The 23637-nt window shown below is 42.1% G+C and overlaps 2 protein-coding genes across 2 annotated transcripts in view; both read left to right on the top strand.

Annotated features, from left to right (window-relative positions):
* T265_11291 (hypothetical protein) overlaps positions 1-2244 on the top strand; it is a gene marked incomplete at both ends in the record, with an annotated part of 10795 nt that extends 8551 nt beyond the window's left edge. Inside the window, one exon of the mRNA XM_009177907.1 lies at positions 1873-2244. Coding sequence (XP_009176171.1) covers positions 1873-2244 — 372 coding nt within the window. The remainder of the gene's footprint in view (positions 1-1872) is intronic.
* Positions 2245-4297: 2053 nt separating this feature from the next.
* T265_11290 (hypothetical protein) overlaps positions 4298-23637 on the top strand; it is a gene marked incomplete at both ends in the record, with an annotated part of 54416 nt that continues 35076 nt past the window's right edge. The window contains one exon of the mRNA XM_009177906.1: positions 4298-4412. Within this exon, the coding sequence (XP_009176170.1) occupies positions 4298-4412 (115 nt within the window). The remainder of the gene's footprint in view (positions 4413-23637) is intronic.

The following is a 23637-nucleotide window of genomic DNA, read 5'->3' as shown; positions in this document are numbered from 1 at the left end:
TAATATTTGGAGCTCCTGGTTGCTGGGACTTGAGGACTGTGACCAGATGTAGCCAACCTTTATGCATGTTTGATTGTTTATAACAGCAGTCCTCGTTTTGATCTATATGCGATTTACACAAGGTATCTTCAGAAAATACCGAATGAAAAGTCCGGTAGCGTCATCATTTTTCTGACGACCTTTTACCCATTTCGTCTACCTTCAGCAGGTTTACATGAGTTGGACAGTTTCTCGTGACATCATTTTGGCCTCAGAAGCAGGGACGGTTCCCATCCGGGGAACCGGGGTCTAATGGCATCACTGATGGAAACTCGTCGTGCTCTTATGATATGGAAATGGACGTTCACTTATCACTTACCGCCGTGTAAACAGGACAGCGGTTACACCCAGGCAGACTGGTCCTATCAAGTGACCCACTTATCCCCTTGGGTATAAGACGATTTAATTCGAGGCTTGTGGGTGAATTTTTAGAAGGTAAGAAAATCCTTCAGCTTTGACGCTCTTTCGGTGCATAGTCGCTGTACCACCCGTAGGCAGCATGAGGGCCGAGCTACCGTCAGGTTACCGAAGTCTACACAGGAGCAGTTGAGATGCTGAGGTTGGGTTCGGACCACGGACCTTCTGATCAGAAAGTATGAGTCCTAACCACTGAGCTCTCTCGAGCTCTAATAAGTAGAGGGGGATTTGACAGATCTTGGCTGAGAACTTGAGTACGAATGGCATGGGTGAGAGTGAGTATTCTGGGGGTGAATTTGAGTCGTACCAGTAACCGGGACCTATCGAGGGTGCTTTCGGATGGTTTCATTGCAGCGTAAAACATTTGAAACAGGCACTCTAGGTAATTTCACAACTGTATAGTTCCGCAATCATTATCTTTATCACAGATAAAGCGAACTACCAAATGTCGACTTCTTAACCTAACTTGACCCGACCGCGTGCGGGAGCGGCCAAAGTGTTAGCGCTTGTGATCGATGGTCCTTTTGGAAGGATCGTACCCTTGGGACAAGCCCCAGGGAATTGGACCCTGGTAGGCTCTTCCTCTAGTGGGTGGACTGTATATTCTTTGATACAAAAATGGACAGCACTGTGTTTGGAACGACACAATGGGCCAACGTTTTACAAAGAGCCTTATTATTTAAAATGTGGACTCTAAAGAAGCTTTGAACTCAGTTAAGTCTAGCAGCGATCGTTCATTATGGGGCTTACTTCGGTAACCGCAGTTTTGCCACACAAGAAAAAGCAGTAAAAAGAACTTTCTCAGCCCGGGGCCCATTTTTCGGACAGATCTGGTATCAGTTAGCGAGCGAATGAAGCTGTTTAACCGTTGCTCACTTGTGAAGCTTGGCTGATTTCAGTGTTTTGAACGTGGGCTACGTAGAAAGCTGCGTTTCAAACGCTCGTTTAACAACAATATTTAAGGATTAAGAAGTCATCCAGGTTGCAGCTTGTACTTGGGCTGTATCTATCGATGCACTATAATTGTGTGCAAGTCTTTGAGAATTCCGAGAACGAATAAGTGGACTGACGGATCTTCCGGAAACGATTATCGATTTTTGAAAAAAGTGTTCCCAGACATACATAATGCAACCAAAAAAACAGTCCTGGAATGGGAATTTAACCCGCAACTTCTTCCTTTCCTGCTCTGTGCTCTATCAACTGAGTTACCGCGGACGCTTGTGGAGCACTCACCCGGTAGGCGAGAGGTCGGGGGTTCGAGTCCCATTTAGGGACTGTCCTCTCGGTTGCATTTTGTGTTTGGCTCCGTGTTCAAGTTTTTCCGAATTCCCACTCGTTTTATGTCGACTTGCTTGACACCATACACTCGGTGCCTCCGTTTAGCGTGGACCTCTTCCATAGTGTAGCATTGTCTAGATTCCAGAACCGGGCCTTTTTAGACACAATTCAGTCATTACTGCTTCTCCACGTTTCTCTACGCAGGTTAGCGGTAGTTCTACGTCTCCGACCACAAACTCTGCCACTCCGCGGATCACGGCAAGCGCATTGTCACAAGCTCTCGCATCCGTGCCATCCCTCACTGCCCGTCAGAACCTCCCAACCACTTCCTCATCATCCACCGCTGCTTCACACACAGCTGAATCCATCGCTGTTCATACTGAAAATCGGTGGGCGACGCAGTTAGCTCAGCTGGCTGAAATGGGCGTCACAGATGAGCTGGCTGCTAGACAAGCTCTTGAGGCAACCAACGGTGATATTGCAATGGCTGTGCAACTGTTATTCGGTTGAAGCCCCTCTCAGCTTTTCTTCACGATGTATCAATACTAAATTAAACATTCACTTCGTTCTTTTTTGTGAGGGGAGCAGGATGCCTTGGGATCTTGAAAGAAAAACCCTACGGGCAAAAATGATCGAGCTGGACGACATCAAGTGTGATGCAAAGCCAGACCATTTTCCAGTTCAAGGTCTTCTGATAGAAAATGACTAAAAGTAGACGGTGACCCTCAAATACCTATCTCAGTATAATTATGGTGGAATGCAATGTCATTAAAATAACCTTTTTTGGTGAGCGTATAATTAACATCGAAAAGATGAGCCGCAGTCAATCAGTTGACTCTGTATTTGTTCCGCCTCGTCAACACAGATGTACGTGATGTGAGTTCAGTCAGACATACTGAAACGTCCTGTTATAGATAATGGGAACGACTTATTCAGTTATGTGCAAGTCATGGTCTCTTCCTGGCCAGTACGAGCTTCCTACACCAACGCTCACATCAAGTTAAATGTATACCACCAACCGCGGGACAGTCATGGACTCAGTTGGACCATGTGGCTATCCGTTGCTGATGGAGGGCTTCGATTAATGATTGCTGTTCCTTCTGAGGGTACGGAGCTTGACTCTGATCAGCCTTTGTGCGGGCCCGCTTAACACCGCTTTCCGGTTGAATCACGCATGTCAAAGCGGAGCAACTGCATTAGTCAGCCTGAGTTTCAGTAATTCAGGAGTATCGATGTGATCTGGCTAGAAAGCTACTGGAAACGCACAGTTATGTAGATGATGAAGATTGCTTGGAGGTCTAATGGAAGCTATGACCTCAGCTTTAAGAACTGTACGTTCAAGCTATCCGTTTCGACTAAATGGACAGTGGATATCTTTGGGACCAACCTGTCAAAAGAATGAAGATGTCAGTGAAACTATGGGGAGAAGACGAAACGGCAGTTCACTCCCTCAACCGTTATCTTGAACTTAGCATTTCATAGAACAGTTCAGGTGGTCTCCAACACAGCTACCGGAAGACGTCAGCTTGGATAAAAAATCGACACCAGCCTACCATCAACAACAGAAATCCAGCGTGGGATACCGATCCTCAAGCGTGACAGGGCGCATGGCGTGGATGGTCTGTACCCGCAGTCTTTAAAGAAGGTGGCGACGTCCTGGTGAACAGTCTGACAACCATACTGCAGGAGGTTTGGGACGAAAACAGAATGCATATCCGAACGGATCTCCTCGACCGTCATCCCAGTCTTTAAAAAAGGCGCAATAACCTCGTGGAAACCATCTTGTTATTAGCCTGGTATCCGTCGAAAGTGCTCTCTGGCATTGTTTTGCGCAGATTGATGGATTATCGGGAGAGACAGATTCATGAGAATCAAGCTAGATTTTGCCCTGGTCGAGGACGCATCGACCATATCTTTACCTTCAGACAAATTCATGAACAGCGCCTCTCCTTCAAACGTCTGACGTTAGTAGTTTTCCTGGATTTGAAAGCTGCTTTTGATTCTGTCGATTGTCAGATACTTTGGCAGTGCGTGGCGATCATAGATGTCCGTTTCTAATTTATTTCCCTTATAAGGGCACTGTATGCGAATTCCTGTGGACCCGTACCAGTAAACTGTACGCTTTCGCCTGAGTTCATCGTGTCAAGTGGTATGATACAAGACTGCCCTCTCATCGTTCCTCCTCAACTTTTATTGGTATACTGATTACCATTTCTCTGGCTGTGTCTGAAACCTTGGGAGTCGAAATGCTCTCGGGGAGTTCGCTCACAGACATTGAGTATGCAGAAGATATTGTTCTCCTTGGTTCAGACCTTCTTACCCTAAATAACTGCCGCACAATTTGGCGTGCCTTTCACACCTGCAAAGTGTAAAGTGCCGCTACAAAACTGAGTTGAATCAAACCCAAACCTCATGCTTGCAGACAAACCAATCTAAGTAGATGCATTTACCTGTGTAGCTGCATAAGTCCCGGTGGACTGGCTGTAGATGAGATTATTTCCCAAATGGGAAAACCAGGACAGCTTTTGCGGAAGTGACGTGACTGTCAAGGGCAGACTTCACGATGCCCGTTCGATCCATGCTGCTTTCTGGATCAGAGACTTGGTCTCTACGCGCAGCGGACATACGAGAGATGTCGACGTCTCCGAAGCATTGGTCGGGTCTGTTGGGAACATCGGGTGAGTTATGCTAAGGTAAGCCAGATGTTCTTAGGAGGGAGGACTCTTTCGCGATGGCTGAATTATCCACGCTTCATAGGTTACGCTGGTTGGGACATGTACTCCACATGTTAGGTGACTGTCTGCCTCACAGAGTTCTCTTCGCCCTGCCCTGTGCTGAGTGGAAATGTCCGAAAGGTGTATGGCCTGACAATGAAGTATAAAAACACTAACCGGTAAATTTAGTCGGGTCGAGGCCGCTGTACTTTTTTGCATGCACGCGCCTTTTAGAAATACAGTTGTTATGTCTCTTACTGGCGAGTCTTTTTCCGGCACTGGAGCGGGGAGACCAGTCCGATATAGCGGTAACCATACAGGCACAACACACTAGAGGCTGTCAGGAAAATTACTGCTATGCCGGATGCAATTTTTCATATACGCGACGCTTTACAGCCACACCGCAAGTTAACGGGCGGTTCACATTGGTGGAAAAGCAAACCACTATATTTTCTCCCGACTGACACCCATCGGGTTGAGTATATGAAGCAACCGCGTATCTCCTTGGTTCACTGATAGGTTACCGCGGAACAGTTCGACGTTGGTCAAACTAGCACTTCTGATTACCGGTGGAAGCAAAGAACTTACTGATCAAAATTACATTCGCAGGGAACCGAACTTATATGGATGCTCGTTTAGACTGTGCCCAAATAGCGCGAAACATGGAACGTCCTCTAAGTGAGCGCTTGAATGCTCAAATCTCAGGGACAGGTACTGCTAGAACAGGAAGGTGGACCTTGGTAATCCGTAAGTATACCGCACTCAGTTCGAACTTTGTGTTTAGCTAACCGAAAAATTGATGAAAATCACCATCATTCAGTCGTTCGCATCTGTATAAAATTCTTACTTCATCATGATATACTTTTGAAAAAAGTTTAGTGAAATTGGTGAGTAGGTAGCCATTCACTAGAGAAGCTAGTCTCTGCACCTTGCGAGGATACTTATTTCTCAGACGGTTGGATTGATGGTATTTAACTCCGTATTGTAATCAGGGTTGTAGCTAGGTAACCGTGCAGATGTTTCGTTCCGGGCTCGCTCGCAATGTAACAGCTGATATTCTGCTAGCCAATTGTGAAAGTCATCCAAGAAGCCTGGTATTTCCTCTGTCCCGAAAACCGAATCACTCAGTTAACGGCCTTCAATAGGTCCACAAAATAGGTAACGAGCAGAGTCCTGCTACGTTTGTCCTCGCATGTCATATGTGATTTTCGGGCTACCAACCGGAAGGAAAAAATCCAAAGTGTGAGTTTTTTTCGGTGGACTTGTTAGTCGGCTCTACATGTAGACATGGAAAAACGCATGTGGGAAGGTAGAAAATTTGTATATCATCATTGTCATTTCGATTGTTAGACCATACACTAATCTTCTGTTTAGTGTGCGAGGTTCGCTCACTGAACAAGCTCTTTAGGTTTCCACGTATGTCACCGAGACGGTATAGCGGAAAAAAACGAGAAGTGAGGTGGGTGTGAAAGTAAGTGCTTGAATTCGCATATATATATATATATATATATATATATATATATATATATAATGTACCCATACCTTGAATCACAAGTACTCTTGTGATGCAGGTTTTGAGATGAAGTTATTGACGGATTTCATAAAAATTCAACCCTAATGCTAGGCAGAGATCAGTTATCTCTGGAGCGTGCCGTCAGTATTCCAGACATACGGATAGGACAGCTGATCAACTTGAAGCGGGTGGATCTGGACTGTATCTCGCAGTTAACCTCTCAAAATATTTCTAGTCCTTGAATCAGCACCATGCAATACCTTCAGTCATCAGAGGCATTTGTCTCGTTGGGACTCTGGTTGTCGGCGGACTATAAAATTTTTGCTATCTCATTTGGGTGGTTGGACATCTGGAAATCAAGCCATGCACTGATGTTGTGTACGATGATGATGATGAAACGTTTGCAAGTCAGTTGTTCAGCTCGGCGAACAGATCCACAGACACCGGATCAACCCCAAACACAACACCTAAAAGCAGACAACCCGTTCGGTAGAAATATCAACAAAATATATCAGACTCTTCATGAATTTCCACAGGCTGATCATAAACTGCTGCCTGCATTCAATAGCTGCAGCAGTCCGGAAATTTTCTTGTCTCAGAGAAACGTGAAATATCTTCGGAAACGTACGTATTGAGCGGTTCCATCAACCTCAAGTTTGCCATTCTGCATAAATCTACAAACGATAGGTTACAAACCCCATCAAACGAAAGCTGGGATTCCCCGTAGAAAATTGTCCTGCTACCTAGAAATCAACCCACTAGATCGCAAAGAACAAATTTGGTGCTCGGTTATTAGTTCACTGCCTCTGTATTTCTGTTCATTCTGCGGATATGCCGCAAGCCATGGAGACTGTAAGTTTTGGTCTTGACTCTCAGCTGCCGGTGGGCCGTGAAAGTCAAGCGAACAGAAAGCATTAATGCACATCATGCTACCGATCCGGAGTACCGTATCAGTCGGGAACAAATCATCCAGCAATGCTGTTTGCGTCCTTCAGGCGAATTAACTGGTTTTGCTCTTGACGGTCAATCGTTATCTTGGCTAGTAGGCCAAGCAATTTCAGTCAAGCTTCGGCCAGTGTTTGAATTTTGATTGTCATAGCAATTGCCTTCACGATTACCAGGGTATCAACTTCCACATCTACTGATCTGGCCTTGAAAACCATGACTCGGGAAACATCATCCGCTTTCAGTGTCTTGTGACCATCAACTGTTGTGAGTACTTTTTGTATCGACTGCGAATACACCGCGAATACACCATGTATCTTAGTAAGATAGCATAAAGTAAGACATCTCCCCTAGTGTGTTTTACTGTCTCCATTTTTGGGAAGTTATTATTGAGTCTGACATTCAAAGAGGCGTTCAAAGAGACTACAAAATTTGCTGCTGCACTGTTTCGGCAAAATGGCAAGCCTGGTGAAAATTAAATCATTTGAACTGGAAGGGAATCGATCCTTTGGGAGGACTAAGTTGAAACTTTAGGGCCCACAAAAGTAGTTCAAATGGAGTCAGTATTGCTACGACCTTTTACTTCCTCTGTACTGCGCGTTTCAAGAAACGTGCAACTATTCTCTTCACGTCTTGATCGACCGCCTTCACCATTTCGAGAGATACGAACTCCTCTCTTCATGCGGGTTCTTGTAGCTGAATTCAGTAGCTTCACAGCAAGCATCACATCACTCAAGAGTCAGCTTGTTATACATTCCACTGATGCTGATCACTCCTTGATCGGTTTCATCACTGGAAGGACTCAGTAGTCCATTGTGCTTTGGACTGATTTACACATTGAAAATTCGTCCGCATGCCACTTGCCATGCGGATTCGAAAGAACAACATTTGCTAGTTTGTCCTAGTCATGAGTGCTTCAAATTTTCACAGCTTAACCACATGGCTGATGGATATTCCCAAAACTAATCTGGACTGCTGTTACGCAAAAAAAAATGAAATGTATCTGTGAACCTGCACCTAACGGTGATATTTTTCACCAAACCAGGTGTTCGGCTGATGTGCATTTAGTTTCCGAAAGCGCCTGCGGTACAGAATCTGGTGACATTTTTGGTGACCACGCAGGCTCACCAACGTCAGGCCAATCTACCGACACACATCCTCTGGGGTTCATTAGAATTTACAACGAAACATCAAATTTTGCTTCCAAAGTTACAGGCTGGAGCAAGTTAATTGCAAATATTTGAGATTCACATTGACAAGCATTTTTTGGCGGAAATTAAGCAGTTGTCAGATGATTTTCAATAACTGTCATTGTATGAATGATATTAGAATGACAAAATGTATTTGGGATGAAAATTGACCTTTTTACACATTGCACTGACGTATTACTCCACAAGAGAGCACTTTACTGTTGGTAGTGGAGCAGATTGTCTAAGTTGCCCAAATTCTTCCTGTGGCAAGACAGAAAAACACGGTTCTAGCGGCTAAAATTGCAACGATGTCATATTTTCAATCACACCCACACACACCAGTAAAGTTGGCTGAAGGCCAGAAACATGACGGAAAGAGCACCTGTTCATTCACGTTAACATCACATGAACTGAAGTCCATTGATTCACTGCTGTACTGCAAGTTCTGCTCGGGCCGAGAGTTACTATGAGACTATTTTGGTTTTATTGATTCTTTATCTGCTAGCTTCTTACAAACGATGCAGCTAGTCTGTTTCGCTTACCAGGAAGGATCAGTTAATTGACGTCTTACCAAATACGACGTACAGCAGCAGCCCCTATTCCCACAAGACTTGTCACCAATCTTGTCATGCACACTACATTTAGTTAATCTGACTCTTCCAACTAATAAAATTTCAGCAAGTTTGAACGCCGTCTGCCTGAACCCATAATGTGGCTGCTGTATCTGCCATAACAAACAAGTCAGGTCCGTTGGATTGTATGTCTCTAGTTTGCGGTGTCCGTATCAACCAAACGGTAAGATGTAATCATCAGCTGTTTTGAAACGGTTGAAAGCTTCGTGCATGGTACGCAAGTCGTTTTTTGACCGAGTATTCTCATGAAGTGACAGAGACAAGAAGGAGTTTTCTGTTTGTTCTCGGCTGAATTAACAATACTTACCAAAAGAAATCCGACAACCACACCTCCACAAATGAGCGCAAACTCCTGGGTAATCGCCGAGGTGTTCGCTGAAGTAACAAGCACAACTTGGTTATGTGCAATACGCAAGATTACTTTGGGTGTCTTAATCGAGGAGAATAGATACGTTTTTTGATTGTCTACCGAGAATGTTTTTGATGTGCCGTCCAGACGGACTGTGTTCAATTGGTCGGACAAATTATATACATATTCCATATTGGGAGGGTTGTGGACAAGTCTCGTTGTTCTGACAGGAAACGTGTTTCATGCGTGGTTGTATGGCTGATTCTATCACATTCCGCATAACAGGTGCTTTTTCCATGAGCACCTAAAATTGGTCTGTGAATGAAGCGGTCTAACACTGGTTTGCAGCTGGATTATAAAGTAGAAGTTTTCTATATTGTCTGTACTGAAACAAAATGAGAGCCAGTTTGGTCTCTTCGAATAACTTATTTCCAAGTAAGTTCATTTAGTGAGCCGCAGTTCTCAGCGAATGTTTAGATTGGAACTTAAAGTTTGTGACTGCGTTACTTGGCGTACACCGTCTGATTTGAGCAGCTTCCAAAAGGACACAGTTTGCCGAGTAAAAGCACCACTCGGTGAGACCGTTTCTAAATTGGAGAGATTGGGGTCGTGCATTGACATGTTTCAATAGTTGCCCTACCTATTTCCCTACGCTGACGAGACAAGGATACATCGGTCAGGTAGCCAAGTTACCGTTATGGATTCATGGAAGCTATGTGCGCCGTTGATGAGTTAAAAGACGAGTTTGCACACACCCCGGAATTACATGGACATCTTAAGTGATGTCACACTCTCTAAAGTAAAAGTGCTATTTCATTAGTTTACAGAGTTTCATAATGGATCCAATAAACTATACGCACACTGGAAGAGAAAAATCGCTCTAGTAAAAAATCGGGACACTTGTAGCAAAACAGCTTGTTCTAAAATGTCCATTTTTTGAAGAACTTAATGTATGGCCACAGTGTCCTGCATGTCCTGCCTATTTCGGCGAACTTGTTGAAATTTTTGCGATCAGAACATGCACGTGGTGGAGTATGGATTGAGTACTGGTGTTCATGCCCCATGCTCGACTGCCTGTGTTGGTCCACTCATCATGTATTGATTCAGCATCCAGCTAATCCCACAGGATTGACAGTGGTCGCAGGCTTTTGCATTAGCCGGTCATTTTAAAAGTCTCTTATTCATTCAATAATATCAAGAACATTGAAAACCTTCTATCAAGAGGTCACTGATTCCGGGAGGTGGTGCTTAACCATTTTTTGATCACTAGATTCAACACCTGGCGGCAGGTATCGATACTGATACTGTACATAGTATTCAGTTTACTTAGCGTTTGTTCCAGCTGTTACCGTGGTTGCTGCAGAGAAAATTGAACTGACTCATAAAACGCGCTAATTTTACCGCGTTAAACTTTGGGCAGCAATATAGGCAAGGATTGAATCAAGATAGCACTCAGAATTCTCCTAATATGCGTTGATCTTTCAGTAAGAAGTGGGTCTTAGCAGGCCATACAACTGCCTTCGTTTTGACATTGTTTAAAGAAAGCACACACATAACTTGGACACACATTTATGGATGTTAAGGTTCTTTGTCAATGCCTTATCCTCCGGGCAACCCAGGTAATGATTATTGGGTGCTCATGTCTAACACTCAGCTGGAGGGAAAGGTAGATAACAATTCCACACGTTACTATGCCGTGATTTTACCGAAAAAGCTAATGTTTGTGCGCGGGCAAGGAAACCACCTGCAGCGCTCACCAACTAGTACCTTTTGTGGCCGCAGGTGGCTGAAGGGTCGTGTGCGAAAGGCGGGTATTACTTTCTGGGATTGTGAGACTTGATTCTCCGAAATGAGGTCTTTAGAAGTCTTCAAGCATTTGGAACCGGCGTACCCGTAGCACAGCAAGATCTAGCTGGCTGTAGCCAGTGCGCAACAAAGTGGGGCGTACTCAGGCACTAGTAGGCACCTTACTGTTGATGTTTCATAATGAAGACAGTGGCCATATTCTTACTAAGTAACGCGCTTCCATTTTTTGCCCAGTTATACCAAAGCTTCCTTCCTAAATAGCTGTCTGGAATTTAAGCGTCACCATTAAATCCTTGCGTGTTGCTGTGCATGCAAATCGCATGTCAGAGTGCACTATGCCCTACAGAGTTCTGGTAGATGAGCCGTGTTAGGATGGACACAAGGTGAAAGAAGTGTCCCGTTTTGTGATACTTTGCCCGGATTTTCGGTAGGAAATTTAAAGTTTAATTCATAAAATATATACGTTTCGGAAACTGAAACCAATCTGTATGGCACCTCGAGTGATATCTGAAATGGGGAAAATCTGTTAAGTTCTTATCCAAGCGTCGATTTTGCCCGTTAGAGCTAATCGCTATCTTCGTTTACTTGATTCACTAGTGAGCTGTGTTACTTGTGTTTTTTGGCCCAACTAATTTGGTTGGCTGTCATCTAGCTGTTTCTTATTTCTAATCTGACTGGATATTTTAGTGATTGGATTTGGACCACATAGACACCCAATCTGTTAAACGTCATTCTAAGACCGGACCACTCAGGATATTCACAGGATGATTTTAAGCAGTAGACAGCCGATGGTTAAAACAACGAACGATAAAAATGATTAACATGAGGTTGAAACTAAGTGAAAATGGAGACTGTGGAATAACTAATGATATTTTAGACTGGAATACAGTCAATCCAACGCTGGGAGAGTGCTTGCAACGCCACGTCCACAACACTATCAGAATGTTCAATTGGGAGATGAAATGCACAGAAGATAATCCACAACGTAGGCCAGAGAAGACGAATTTATCATAGTAACGATAATTTCCAAACAACCGCTCTATTTAAATCGAAACAGATATCAAAAATAAAAAAAATCAACAGTAACTCTTGGATCATGCAGGATTTTTAAAGGCTTTGGTGGAGATAGTCCGAATTGTTCAAATGGCAGTTCGAACATGTGCATTTAGACTCGAATATTGTGCACGCGAAGGCAGAAACATTTTGCGCTAGAACTATGTGTAAAGAGATTTCAACACGCATCATATTGTGTGGCAGTTGAGCGTTTGACACTCAACTATGGGTAAAAAGTCAAACCCAGGTCCCAAATGAAGTGGGCAATGAGATTAAACAGTAATTCCCGCATTCCACATTTGTAATTGAAATGCAAGTGATAGACTCCAACGGACAGGTGCACTTCATTTAGGCAAGAACTTTTTTGGGAAAAAATTGAAACAAAGGTTTAAAGAAAGAATGATTCTATTAACTGGATGAGGACGATGAAGTCACTTGGAACGTATTTGAGGATGTCAGAAAAATCCAGTTGTATCAGTTTGCAGATTTTCCGAAAGTAAACTCAAAACTCTTGATTTGCTAAAGATGAATTCGTCAGCATATAAACGAAGCCAAGATGGAGAAAGTCATTGTAGTCCAGTGCTAGTTCTAAACCTGGTCACATTTAGTTTGCATTTGAACAACCCACATAGAAATATTTAAATGTTAGTGTCAGTCGTAAACGATATTTAAGGTGAGGTTTGAACTCTCAAGTGAGGTCATCTGGTATATTTCCTGATGAGGAAAAATTTCGAAGATCAACCAATCGAATCAAGAATTGAACCGATCAAGCAGTTGTCCCTTCAGATGGATATGAAAAATTGGTGTTGGTTAGTTTTTGACATGTAGTTTCGGATAGTTTAACAAACACACAGACCGATGGCGGAAAAAAATGTGAAAATAAGGAAATTAACACTTTGCAATGTACCCATGACTTTACCTGCAGCGATTTCTGTGAAGTTTGGATTCAGTGAAACGTAGATTATTGTCGTTTGTCAACTCTTTCGCATAAACAGATCACAATGAACTCAGTACGACTACCTTGATGAAGTATCCTGCATCCGGTATGTCTGGCCCTGGGGAAGAATGTGACAAAACCTAGATCACTTTGACTGACTGATTTCCCTTGGATTTACCGTTCTTGGTGAATGCCCCGTAAAAGTTGCTGGCGTGTAATGTGAACGATCGTAAGGTGCTGTATGCTGTGATTTGATACTATGTTCGAACAAGTGGCTAGATTTTCAGACGGCCACGAACGCTTATTTGGAGTGAGCGCAGCAAAAATCTTTCAGTATCAACTGGAGTGGACGCTGCTCATGATTTTGTGCTACCCTTCTACATACAAAGTAGGCCTACTGCTGATGCAGTCCCGGTGCCACAAATATCTAGATCATTGGACATTTACGGGTTTCTCCCGACTGTACTTCCATCTCCAATGCATCATGTAAACCTGGATAACGACCAAGGTATTTCGCCTCTCTTAATCATCTACTCAGTCACTCAGTATTTTAGTGTCTAGACTGGTGAGTCCAAAACCAGTTAGTCGATGCAAACTGTGTTGCGTGTTTCTGGTCGTTTCATTAAATATGTTGGATACAGTGAGTTCCAGTGAGAACACGAGGCAGATGAGAAACCTGAAAATAGGTCTCTCTAGTTTGCATGGTGTAAGTTGGAGAAAGCGGCGAGATTGAATTTAGGAGGCAGGCGGACTTTCAGGATTGGCGAGTGATTCATCCGTGAATAAAATTGCGGTCACAACAAAATAGCTGTGGAGTGAGTCACAAGTGGTTGCTTGTTTCCGAGCAAGAATATTACAGTGGTGGTAGGATCAAATATCCGCAATTTTATTTTACTGCATTTGGTAGGATTTCCAAGGCTGCGATAAAATGCTTGAGCTTCTCTTCTACTCGCTATGGTTGCTGGAGTCAGAGATTTTCACAATCTACTTTGATCCCATGCGTTTGGTTAATAGGCAGACTGACAGTTCATGTGTCAAGCAGATATCCAGGTTGTGGGGAGATGGGTTGGATACACTGTGTAGAAATTGGTACTGGGTGGAGCTGAGAGCACTGAACATACCCTCTTATAAAGTGTGTGGTGGAAAACGAGAAAAGCCAGCAGTAACCAGCATTAGCCAGTGATTCATTGACGACCAAATTGCAGTTACAACAACGTAGATGTTGCACGGGTAACATGCGGATTTTGAGCGACAAGGGCAGTAATTGGGGCGTCGGATAGTCATTTGTTCGTGAATTGTTGTGAGGAGTTATAAACAAGCCAATAATCCCACCTATTTATTTGGCTCTCTTTGCATGTGTGCATATACATGTATAACTAAATAACTAGGTATATATAAGTATGTATCCATTATCTATCGGTCCATTTATATTACTTTGTATCTCTGTATATATAATTCTACCTATGTGTGAATCTGTTTATTTATCAACCAAACAACCAACCAGATAAACAATCAATCATTCAATCACTCAATCAATTAATCGATCAATCAATCAATTAGTCAATCTGGCGATGGATCAACCAAACAACCAAATAATCAATCAATCAATCAATCTACAAGTCATTCAATGAAAGAATCACTCAGTCAGCCAATCAGGCAATCAATCCAACAATCAGTCAAACAACCAATCAATTAATCGTTTATTGAATGAATCAATGAAACATACAAACAAACATTGAATCCATGAATCAACCAACCAGTCAATCAATCTTTTCACCTATCCGTTTATATATCTATCTGTTTATCTATCTATACACTTTTCCAATTATTATTTTCACTGGGCATGTTTGCACCTGCATTTATATTTTCCAATTTTCTAACGGCTTTGTGTGACAGTAAATTTTAATGTGAATGTTGTGCGGGGAAATTTTTGAAACCGTACGGCCATATTAGTACTCAAAACGGAGCAGCTTTGCGCACGCCACATGTTCCTACATAGAGTGAAATCACATTCATCAGTTATGGGTTGCTGCCTTAACCGGGTCGAAAGCAAGTCTCGATCGATGTTTCCATTCGTCGGCTAACAAGAACCTTCAAGTGTTTCCATGTGCCCCATGCATTGTCGTGGTGAAATGTACACAAAATATTTAATGCACAGAATACTCATCGTCATGGTGAGCGGCTAAATACAAATGGTTAAAGCAAACACTAGATTTTTTGGTTAGATACACTGTAGAAATTAGCAACAGATGCAGCTGAGGTTAATGTGAATGTTGTGCGGGGAAATTTTTGAAACCGTACGGCCATATTAGTACTCAAAACGGAGCAGCTTTGCGCACGCCACATGTTCCTACATAGAGTGAAATCACATTCATCAGTTATGGGTTGCTGCCTTAACCGGGTCGAAAGCAAGTCTCGATCGATGTTTCCATTCGTCGGCTAACAAGAACCTTCAAGTGTTTCCATGTGCCCCATGCATTGTCGTGGTGAAATGTACACAAAATATTTAATGCACAGAATACTCATCGTCATGGTGAGCGGCTAAATACAAATGGTTAAAGCAAACACTAGATTTTTTGGTTAGATACACTGTAGAAATTAGCAACAGATGCAAGGGAGGGAACTGAACATACCCTCTTATGAAATGTGTGGCGAAAAATGGGGAAAGCGACAAGATTTTAGCGAGAAGGTCGATGGACACCCAGCCAGCATTAGCCTGTGATTCTTTGATGACCTAATTGCTGTTAAAACGAAGTAGATTTTGCATGGGTAACATGCGGATTCGGAGAGACAAGGGCAGTAGATGGGACGTCGGATAATAACACAATCACTTTTGAGTTCAACAATGAATTCTTTTCGGCGGCAAATATCTCACGTTCGAGGATATTTGTGCGTGAACTGTTGTGTAGTTGTATAATCCAGCCTAAAGTCACACCGATTTTTCTAGCTCTTTAATGTTTCTCTAGTTGAATAAATGTATATAAGTATCTAACTAAATATATATGCATATCTCCGTCTATAAATGTTTCAATGTATCACACCATGTATCCATCAATCTGTTTATCTATCTATCTTTCTGTCTATGTATCTATCTGTCTATCCGTCTGTCTATCTATTTGTAAATCAATCAAGATATCAGTGAACGAGTCAAGCCATCATTCTACCGTTATATCTCTCTGTCTATATGCCTCTCTATCTATCTATATACACTTATCTATCTATCTATCTATCTATCTATCTATCTACCTATCTATCTTTATATATATGTATCCAATTTACGATCTATTTAAACTGCCCAGTTTTGCACATTGGAATAAAAATTCAAATATTATTATTGTGTGCGCCAATACTATAACCGTATTGCCAAAATATTACTCACTGCGGAGCAGCGTATCGCACGCTACATTTTCCTACATAGAATGGGTTCACATTCATCACTTATGGGCTGTTGACTTTAACCGCCTTGAAAGCAAGTCTTGATCGATGTTTATATTTGTCGGCTAACAAGAACCTTCAATTGTTTACAGGTGCTTCATGTATTGTCGTGGTGAAACGCACACAAAATAGTAAATCCGCAAAATACTCACCGTCACCATGAGCGGCTAAAATTCAATTGGTTAAGCCTCACATTAGACTTGTTGTCAGGCTTCGTGCGGTTGAACATAGTTGCGGGGTGTGAGAATGTGTTTTATAGCGTAAAACTCAAAACTGATTCAGTGGGTGTGTAAAACCCTGATTGATACACACTAGGAGCAAATGCCCGGTCTCCGAGGCACGCCAATGGCAGTTAATCAACGGAGCATCTTTCTTGACATGTAGATTATAAGTGGGGTTGAAACATCGTACATGGTTTTCATGAGACCAAATTGACCAGAGTTGAATTGCGGCAAAGTGCATTGGCGGCGTCTTCTATGAGGGGTTATCATCATTTCGCAGCTGAGGTATGTACAAGTGAATTTTTATCGGCTCATAAGTGTACGCGCTGACCGATCGGAGAAGTCCGAAACTGAATGAGCAGATGGTTGTGTTTTCACTCAGTTACTTGGACATTTTCTGGATGACCTATTTATTATACCCTTTTGTCAATGAATGGTGGACGAAACAGTCGGAGGGTGCATTTGTGAAACATTGTGAGAAAAATCACGAGAACGTCTTTCGTAACCTAGAACCATGGTATCTGTCGAAATATATTCTTTTTGTCCACCAATAAGATCTGCTTATGAGGACGGTGCTTGACTTAAAGACGGAAAAATTTCGGAATTGATTTTGCCATCCTTCTGAGGTTCGGTTTCGATCGTTCTCATTAGTCAGTTTTCCAATTTTTCGTTTGGGTGTTCGTCACTTTTCGAGAACGCATTATAATTACAGGACCCTTGGTGTTCTATTTTTCCAAATAAAAGGCCATCGCTTTGTATGTTGTGGTTGAATGGTGCGCTTTAGCAACCCGGCATCTTTTGTAACTGCCAGCAACATTTTTGCCGATGAACACAGGAAGACTGTTTCGACCTGTACTGGGGCGTCCTTCACAAGGCTTGCTACAACACAAACATTCGGCAGACTGCTGATGGATCCTCTGTACATAATTGTTTGTGTGCCACAAACAGCATGACCACTGGATATTTACGGTTTTACAGGTTTCTTCAGAGCATTGCGTTATCCTATACAATAATAAACGTAATCCGGCTTCATTAACCATCAATCGTTCCTGGTGCATTCGGATGGGACCACTCCACTTCTTTTCGACACCTTATAAAGCAATACGGATGGTTTGGCAATCTTTGGCCCATGCACATTTACTCGTATCACCGTTTTCGTCTACTTTGTTATGAAGATCCCAGACTTTTTTCCCCAACGTTTGGTTGCTAGGCATAATGGATCTTTGTCAATTCCTTTTAGTTATATATGTTCAAACTTTATCCTAAACTTTCTCTTTGCCCTATATGTTTAGCAGTTTACGTAGGGTTATTTGAACTCTGTTTTACCTGGCTTTTTTGCATTTGAGGAGTCGTATTTGCGCGACCTCTTTGGGCTATCTGGATACTCAGTCCTCTGAGTTATAATGTAAGATATGAGGGTCTCATGTAGGTTCGGCGGCTTTTAATAATGAATATGGCGATCTTTGCTCATATAGTGCTCCCAAGTTTGGTTGTTTTTATTCTTTTCGACATCCGGAAATCTACGGAATATTATCTCATGTTAGCACAGCAGTCGGATGTTACAGGAGATGTTTACACATATTACTTACATTAGTGTAATAGTATGATCCGCTGTGATGCAACGATGGGTCGCGGTTGGTGATCAAGTATTAATCACGTCGCACGATTTTGTGATTATGATGCGGTCGCGCCGTCATGAATGGACTGAGAAGTACACCACTCAGATGACATGACTAATAAACTATGCAACGCTATGGAGAAGTTAAACAAAACAATCTATTCCCTCCGAGTTTGTTTTAGGTATAGGTAACAAGATCTCAGACATTCACTACGGACCAGCTTAGAAATCAACAAATATGTATATATATATCCATGATTCAAACAGGATTTCGTGCTGAAATTTGAATCAAGCTAATCACAATCGTTGGAAAGACTAAACAGCCAGTCAGACTAAGAGTAGTCCGTAATGCGCATCGCAGACACATAAACTAGTTAGTTGTGACCGCATCTCATCACATAGATTCCTACCGATTGTTCTCTGTTTACCAATCGAACTACACAATGTATTGACCTCCGAATCATCTGTCTAGCAAACATAGGGTAACAGTGTGTGGTCGAATTTACGCGGGTATCAAGATGTTCGAATGGGAAATGTGTTTTCATACTGCAAATTCGTGGAGCACATAATAACTGGATAGAATTGTTTAAATCAAGAGGCATATGTCTAGCCTGAGTAAAATAATGTTAAAATATATTTTATTAAAATGTATGTTTTCATATATGGCTGCGGCGGATGGCTCAATTTTGACTGGATAAAATTCAGCTGGGATTGTTCGAATTGAACAGAAACGCGTGCTCATGACCGCTTACAAGAGATAATGGCAGCATGGAAAATGCTAAATTCGTGCAAAAACGTAGAACCACATTTGATACTTTACACTAAATGTTCTCCGTGGAAAAGTGCGCACCATACGGAATAACCGTGTTGTTCGCATAATCAAGTTCCGTTATTCTCTCTGCAGGCGTGATCCTGATACCTAAATTATTTGTTCCCGTGAGTGTATATTTTATGATAAATTTAGCGCAAAACGGGACAAAATGGAAAAAAGAGGATTCTAATGAACTTAGTTAATTCTCAGAGAACTTATGGAGAGCTCATTGTACAATAAATCTGCCGCAGATACTGGGATAAAGGGCACGCTAAATGTTCTGGTCTCCCCGGCCAGGAAAGACAATTAATTCGCAGGCTCAAGGTGTTTACAAATATCAAAGTTGTCTCCCTTGTCTCCCTGAACAGGAGAGACAATTTTCAGAAACAAGATTAGTGAATCCAACGGCAGTTAATGCGACAAAATAAATGGTGGGTGAGTTATTAAAATAGTCGTGGAAATATCCTAGTCACCAAGATACTTGTGGGTGTAAGCGTTGCATTGAATCAAATCCAGCGAGCTGGGAATTTTGACTAATTATTTACCTATCTGGATAGCTCGCTATCGGTCTCTAGGTCTATGTTTCTATCAGTCTACATGCTTGTTTATTTATCTATCTATACATTTATTTACATATTTATCAATCTTACTGTCTCTCCATCTATCCTTCTCTCTTTCTTTCGTTTTTTCTTTCTTTTCATCCCTGTATACTTTTTTCTCCATCTCTCTACCCTTCTATTTTAAATACTCGTTATTGCACTCGTTTTCATATTTTGTAATTTTTTAGCGTTTTTGTAGGATTGTAAATTTCAATATAATTTGTGCGTGAAAAATTGCACTAGGATCGTATGGCCATATTAGTGCTCAGGAAGGATCAGCTGAGTGTACGCTGAAGGTTCCTACGTAAGCTGTGTTCACATCCTCTTCACGTCAGAAGCAAGTTTCGATCAATTTTACGAGTCGCCAATTTAAAGAATTTTCAAATGTTTACATTTGCTTGCTATATTGTTGTGATGAAATACACACAAGCTATGTAACGCACACAATACTCATAGTCATCTAGAATGACTGAAATGTAACTGCTTTAACATCACAATGGGCTTTTTGTCCAACAAATTGAGATTGAACATATACGAATGTGTGCAAATGTGTTTTACCGCTTCAAATTCAAAACTGATCAAGCTGGCATGTAAAACCTTGCTTCACACGGGAAAGCAAATATTCATCTCCAAGGCTTGTTGGTGGCTGCCAATCTATAAGGCATCGCTTTGTACAAAGTATCAACAGGGATGAAACATCGAGCGTGTATTTTTAATTGGTCCAAACCCATTTGTGCTGAAATTAGGCGGTCAGTGGTACCGTCCTTTATAAGCGCTTACTAACAAATTGCATTTGAAGTATTTAAAAATGATTTCTTTTCGGCAACTTATTGACTATTCGGTGAATATACTGATTTCAACAGATCTTCAACACCCACACACTGGGTTCATGCAATGTGCTGCAGATCTACTAAGTGGACGACGGCGTTTTACCTGTCCCACAAATTGGTCACCCAACTAATTAGTAACATTTACTGTGAATTTCGTCACTGTATCCAGCAGTGAATTATGGTTGACCTGAGATTGGTACTGATGCGAATTTAATGGTGTTAACCTCAGTTGAAAGGATGCCCAACTGGGCGTCTGTCAGTTTGTGCTCGTTCATCTAATTACGTCATCATTTACCTGTCGAGAGGTGAACATATCGCTTACTTTACATGTTGCTCTGCATACATCTTCCTCTATATCTATTTGCCAAACTGAATGAATGGACAAGTTCTGCTTATTTATCTTTCTCGTAAGTTTGCTGCTGGTCAACTCAGAAACTGCATAGGAAAATATGGGTTTTAAAATTTGACGAAACCCCATCAGCTTATTCATTCGAGGACAATGGTGCCTCAACTGAATATTACTAACGCGCACCAAAAGCCCAGATACACTGAATACTCAAAGTCTGGTGGTGGATTGAACAATTATTAAACAAGTAATTTAGTGAAGTAGAACTAAGAGGAGTTGAGAACAGAATACACTGCAAAACCAACCACATAAACAGAGCAGGAAGGCAAAGCTCAAAGGTCACACTTTTACTGCCAGAAAGGGATTCAAAGTGACAAACCTGCAAGTTAAACAGAAGAACCAATAAATCGTGATCTTAGAACAGCTCCAGGTTAGCAACACAACTGAATGCACGAACACTAACCGATGGTTAGGCTATCTCCCGTAACCTAACAACGTACTGACAGTGATGTAGCGTTTGCATACGGCTCAGCGAACAAACCAACGATCACCTACGATACCTGAGCTACAAACAATCTCCTCAATGGCCGATTGCACTTAGTTATCTAAGCAAGGTAAATCATAAGTTCCGGAGAATATTTTTGCTTACCTTGGGATAATGCTGCCACACAAGTGATCGGGTGATTGTTTGAAAATTTGACAGCAATTTGACACCTGTATGTACGCATACCAATATGTAGTTGGGCAAATTTTACGTCCAGATATTGAAATAATTGGGTTTCGAATGAGGCTTGATCCGAGATGTGTACTTGTTTGCACTGCGTAATACGTTCAAATGTACGCAGCTGTCGCATAATTTGGGAGAGGGAGACAGTCCTTACTTTTAAGCGACCCAACCGCATTTTGCAGACCTACCTACGACTGAAAGTATTGACAATTTGGAAACCAAAATTTTTGTATCAGAGCTAGTTTACAATATATTTCACCCCTGATTGCACTGAAGTGGAGTTGACTTTGATATTCACATTCGGGAATTATTTTCAGATAAGGCGCAAAACAATTAATTTACATGGTGAATATCATTTGCCCCTGTACTCAGTGTTTTAAGAGGTTTTAGGTGGCCATGGGCAGCAAACATGATTCCACTAAGAGAACTTCAATGAAATATTTCAGATTTCCTTTTGTATTCTCTTGGCAGCATGTTTCCACATCATCTTCTGCCAAAACGATGAGTTGCAGAAACATGTCAATGCAGTTCTTGCTGTAGCCTGTTAAGCGCAGCACTTATCACGCAATGGAATTTCGTTGCTGGTACTATAAATGATAGAAATGTGCAAAACCTGTTCGGGACTTTGAGATTCTTTCGAGATGGTGCCACAAACGGTGTGTGAAATTCCGCATGACCAACCTTTCATCTTGGATGAGCAGATGGTTGCGTTTCCTGAGGAGGATGACTTTGTATTTTTAGTTGCACGTTGCATTTAGAAAAACTCTATTAGTTTGTGAGTCTATCTACCAGACACAGTGCTAAGCTTTTGTCTTAAAAATGTGGGTTATGTCGGCTGTGCGCTGTTGATCGAGAAGATTCCCGAAGCTTTGATTTGAATACTAGTGGTTTGAAGATTTTCCAAGGTTTGCCTTCTTATTTCATGGCAGAACACGACTGGAGTGAATAACCTCACAGAGCAGTACATTTGTATGCAAGGTTCTATTGAGCTTACTATTTAGGTGTACAGATATATGAAATGAACAANATATATTCCATTTTGAAAGAGTGTACTTAGGAACACTGAGCAATAGAAGTAATTGAACGTACCCTTGAATTCAAGCAGCACCAAGATTGTGGGCCATATGTAAGAATAGCTTTGCTCGAATACCCGATGGAGTGGGATGATATGATCAGCGCAGCAGGCTGCCGCAGTAATCCTGCTCAGCAACTCTGGACCAAACTTTCGTGTATCGACCTGAGATGAAAAAGAGCCAATAGCCAAAAACCTTGTCACAACGACAGTTAAACTGATACCTGTACAACTGTCTTAAGTGCAGTTTTTTTTATGTGGGCAACAGGCGACACTTTCTTCTCAAACTAGCAACCTTGGACGGACTTTGTCTCCCAGGTTGAGGAGCATATGTTCGCTGGTGCATATGTGCTGACTTACGGGACCATGTTGTCCCTGGTAGACAAACTGACAGTAGGCTTTGAGGGACCAGTCGAACGAGTCACATGTAAAAACCTAGGGACATTCCCAAGAATTTTAGCATCTTAGGTTCATTCAGCCATTCGGACCCACTAGGCTCCCCAAGCTTCACAAACACTCAGTTTGATTTGGCATTCAAAGTTATATCCAGTTGAGTTTGTGCGATCAGAAGGACACCTTTACCAGCCTCCCAGTTATACCAGACACCCAGCGTGATGAGATCGACCGGTTCATGCCATAAACAGAAGCAGTCAGTAGGTAGTGCTTTGGATACCTACCTCTGGTGATCGTTATAGGCCAACATTGAACTTGGCCACAGGCTTTGAAGGAGGCGGCTTTAGTGGATTTGATTTCTGACTCTACATACATATCAGTGGTTAACAGAGTGTGCACGTTCTGCCTAGACTGGGAAGCCATAGTAATAAACCGCAGCAGCGAGGTGACTGGTCCGAAAGATGATTAGTACCGCAGCTACTTAGCATATCAGCTCTCCTGCTGCATTCGTTCAAACATGGTGCATGTCTTTGAAAGTAGTGACACTTATACCACGTGGTCACTTTTCGTCAGGTTGCCTGCAGCAGCAACTAAATTCTAAGGTTGCGCTCCTCAAAGAGATGAACCTTCTTGGAAGTATAATTTATTGATTTTTCACTTGCACAGGACTGTAGAATTCAGGTTATCTTTCGCGGTTCTAGTCGTGGCACGA

The sequence above is a fragment of the Opisthorchis viverrini genome, assembly GCF_000715545.1.
Source record: "Opisthorchis viverrini unplaced genomic scaffold opera_v5_484, whole genome shotgun sequence".
Lineage (NCBI taxonomy): Eukaryota > Metazoa > Platyhelminthes > Trematoda > Opisthorchiida > Opisthorchiidae > Opisthorchis > Opisthorchis viverrini.
This window is presented reverse-complemented; position numbering and strand designations above follow the sequence as displayed.